Below are 2,511 nucleotides of genomic sequence, written 5' to 3' on the forward strand. Positions count from 1 at the left end.
ATCCCCATTCATGGAAAATAAGGGCAACAAGTACATAGAATGGTAGAATCATGTTGAGGATTACATAATGATTTATCAATGAAGCCTAATATTTCAAATTTAAATGGGTTTTTACGACTACATTCATAACTAACGAAAACGTGTAGTGAAAATATTAATAATTGTTTTTTCGGTAAATGATCAATTTTGTCCCCTTTTTTGAGAGTTTTCAAATATAATAAGACAAGATCAAACACTTTACCCTTATTTTTCCTAGTAGAGAATAGTAATAGTAATTACGAATTTCTTTTAGATGTATCTGGACAAAGGATGCTATATAGTGTAGATTTTGTTTGGTTTCTGATTAAAGCTGTGGTATTTGATTGAGTAATAATAAGTACTAAATACTACTACTACTACTTTGAATATTAATAATGAGAGATTTATCATTTAGACAACAAAAAGAGTTCACCAAACAGTACAATAATCTACTATCATTAGTAAATCGTGCAAGAACTTATGGGGCCTAAACAAAAACAAAGGAACTTGTATGAATTATAGACAAGTTCCATCATCATCATCGTTGCCGTCGTCATCATCAACGTCATGCAAAAGAAGAACATTTCTGTTATTGAGTTAGATTTGAAAGATGTTCAACACTAGAGCTTGATCTGATGCTGTATTCTGCCACCAGCTTCGCAAACAGAGACGACTTATCCTCCAACAGCTTCTCCGGCGTCTTGTATTCCTTGAGCAATCCTGTACCACACAAACACAACCAACTCAATCCCAACTAAATCGTTTACACACTGCTCAAGCCACAACACACGTACCGTTATCTAACAGCACAACCATGTCGCTGTCCAGCACCGATGTTATCCTATGTGCAATCGTTATAACTGTCGAGTCACAGAAATGGTTCCTCAGGGTCTGTTGGATCAGGTTATCAGTTGCTGTGTCAACAGACGCTGTTGCCTCATCAAGAACAAGGACCTTGCTTTTCTTCAGGAGCACGCGCCCGAGGCAAACCAGCTGCCTTTGTCCCACGCTCCAGTTCTCTCCATTCTCAGACACTGCTTCACCACAATCCAAACTCATCGACTAAATAATCAAGTTGAATAACAGGGAATAACAATCAATGAGCTAGATTAACCTGCAAAATCAAGCTTCTCTGGCTTTTTCCTGACCTCATCACCAAGCTGGCATTTAACAAGAGCCTAAAAAAAAGCAGAAACAAAACATTAAGCTAACACGCGAATCATGAGTATGAATTATCAACTAAACCAAACGAACCTCCCATATCTGCTCATCAGTATACTCTTCAAGGGGGTCGAGGTTAGTTCGAACAGTTCCCTCAAACATTGTTGGATCTTGTGGGATTATGCTCAACTTGGATCGTAGATCATGAAGTCCAATAGCTGAGATATCAATCCCATCGATCAATATCTGTCCGACTGTTGGTTCAACTATTCGGAAAAGAGTCTGAATAAGGGTTGATTTGCCACTTCCTGTTCTTCCTACTATACCAGTCCTCTTCCCTCCAAAGAAAGTACATGTTAGGCCTCGAAGCACGAAGGGCAAGTGAGGAGCGTAACGAACCTACAACAACAGCAATAATGTCAGCACAGCGACAACTAAAGCATTTTGAAACAATAAACAACAATGCAGCCCATCGCAAAAATCACCTGAAGGTCTTGGATATTAACTTCTCCTTGGGTAGGCCAGCAACTCTGCGGCCTGTTCGACTCAATGACAAGAGGAGGCTCACTTGGAAGTGAAGTATACTGAAGTATTCTTTCAACAGATATGATTCTATTCTCCATAAAGCAAAGGTTCCAAACAACCCAGGCTTGATACATATTTAAATTAAGGCCATAAGTCACTGCCAAACCAGCAATACCTGCATTGCAATTTAATGAGTATAACATCTTTGAACAAATTCAGCACGTAAGTTTTAGTATATGGTATATTTGCACAACACTCACTTGGATCAATAGTTCCTTCTGGAAGTGTAATCAGGAAAATCAGTGCACAGGTAAACGTCATGAGAGACAACACATCCAGACGAAGGCATAGCCATTCCATCGCACCAGCTGTATGAAAGTTTGGCCGTGAATATCCATCTATCAGCCTCAAGCTAATTTCTCGGAATCGAGATTCTTGATCGAAACTTCTAATGGTGATTGCTCCAGATAGTGTTTCTGAGAAGTGTTGTATGACTGGAGCTTTGCTCACTCCACAAAGTCGGCAAAGTTCCCGTGCAGCAGCTATGTAATAACGCTGGAAAGGAAAATACTGAATTAACAAATCATCGAATTGTATTCAACTTCATGCTAGCATCTACCTATTCACATACTAACCAACATAATTTGAAGGCAGACATCTGAAAGCATAGTTAAAGGAATTCAATGACTTTACCTGCAACAATATGCAAATTGCAATTACTGGAATGAAAATGATGAAGACCTGCCAAGCTACTTGAGTCATGACAGCAACAACTCCTAGAAGCTGAATCAAGGAAAAAGAGAATTG

The 2,511-nt window shown here is 39.0% G+C and overlaps 1 protein-coding gene across 1 annotated transcript; it reads right to left on the bottom strand.

Annotated features, from left to right (window-relative positions):
- Positions 1 to 405: 405 nt before the first annotated feature.
- Positions 406 to 2,504, bottom strand: LOC125223124 (ABC transporter C family member 3-like). Its single transcript, XM_048126116.1, has 7 exons — positions 2,398 to 2,504; positions 1,965 to 2,259; positions 1,665 to 1,879; positions 1,273 to 1,578; positions 1,133 to 1,196; positions 813 to 1,052; positions 406 to 738 (listed from the first exon to the last, which is right to left on the bottom strand). The coding sequence occupies exons 1-7, from the start codon at positions 2,464 to 2,466 to the stop codon at positions 608 to 610; spliced, it is 1,320 nt and encodes a 439-aa protein (XP_047982073.1). The 5' UTR covers positions 2,467 to 2,504; the 3' UTR covers positions 406 to 607.
- Positions 2,505 to 2,511: the final 7 nt, after the last annotated feature.

Source organism: Salvia hispanica, chromosome 4, assembly GCF_023119035.1.
Source record: "Salvia hispanica cultivar TCC Black 2014 chromosome 4, UniMelb_Shisp_WGS_1.0, whole genome shotgun sequence".
Classification (NCBI taxonomy): Eukaryota; Viridiplantae; Streptophyta; class Magnoliopsida; order Lamiales; family Lamiaceae; genus Salvia; species Salvia hispanica.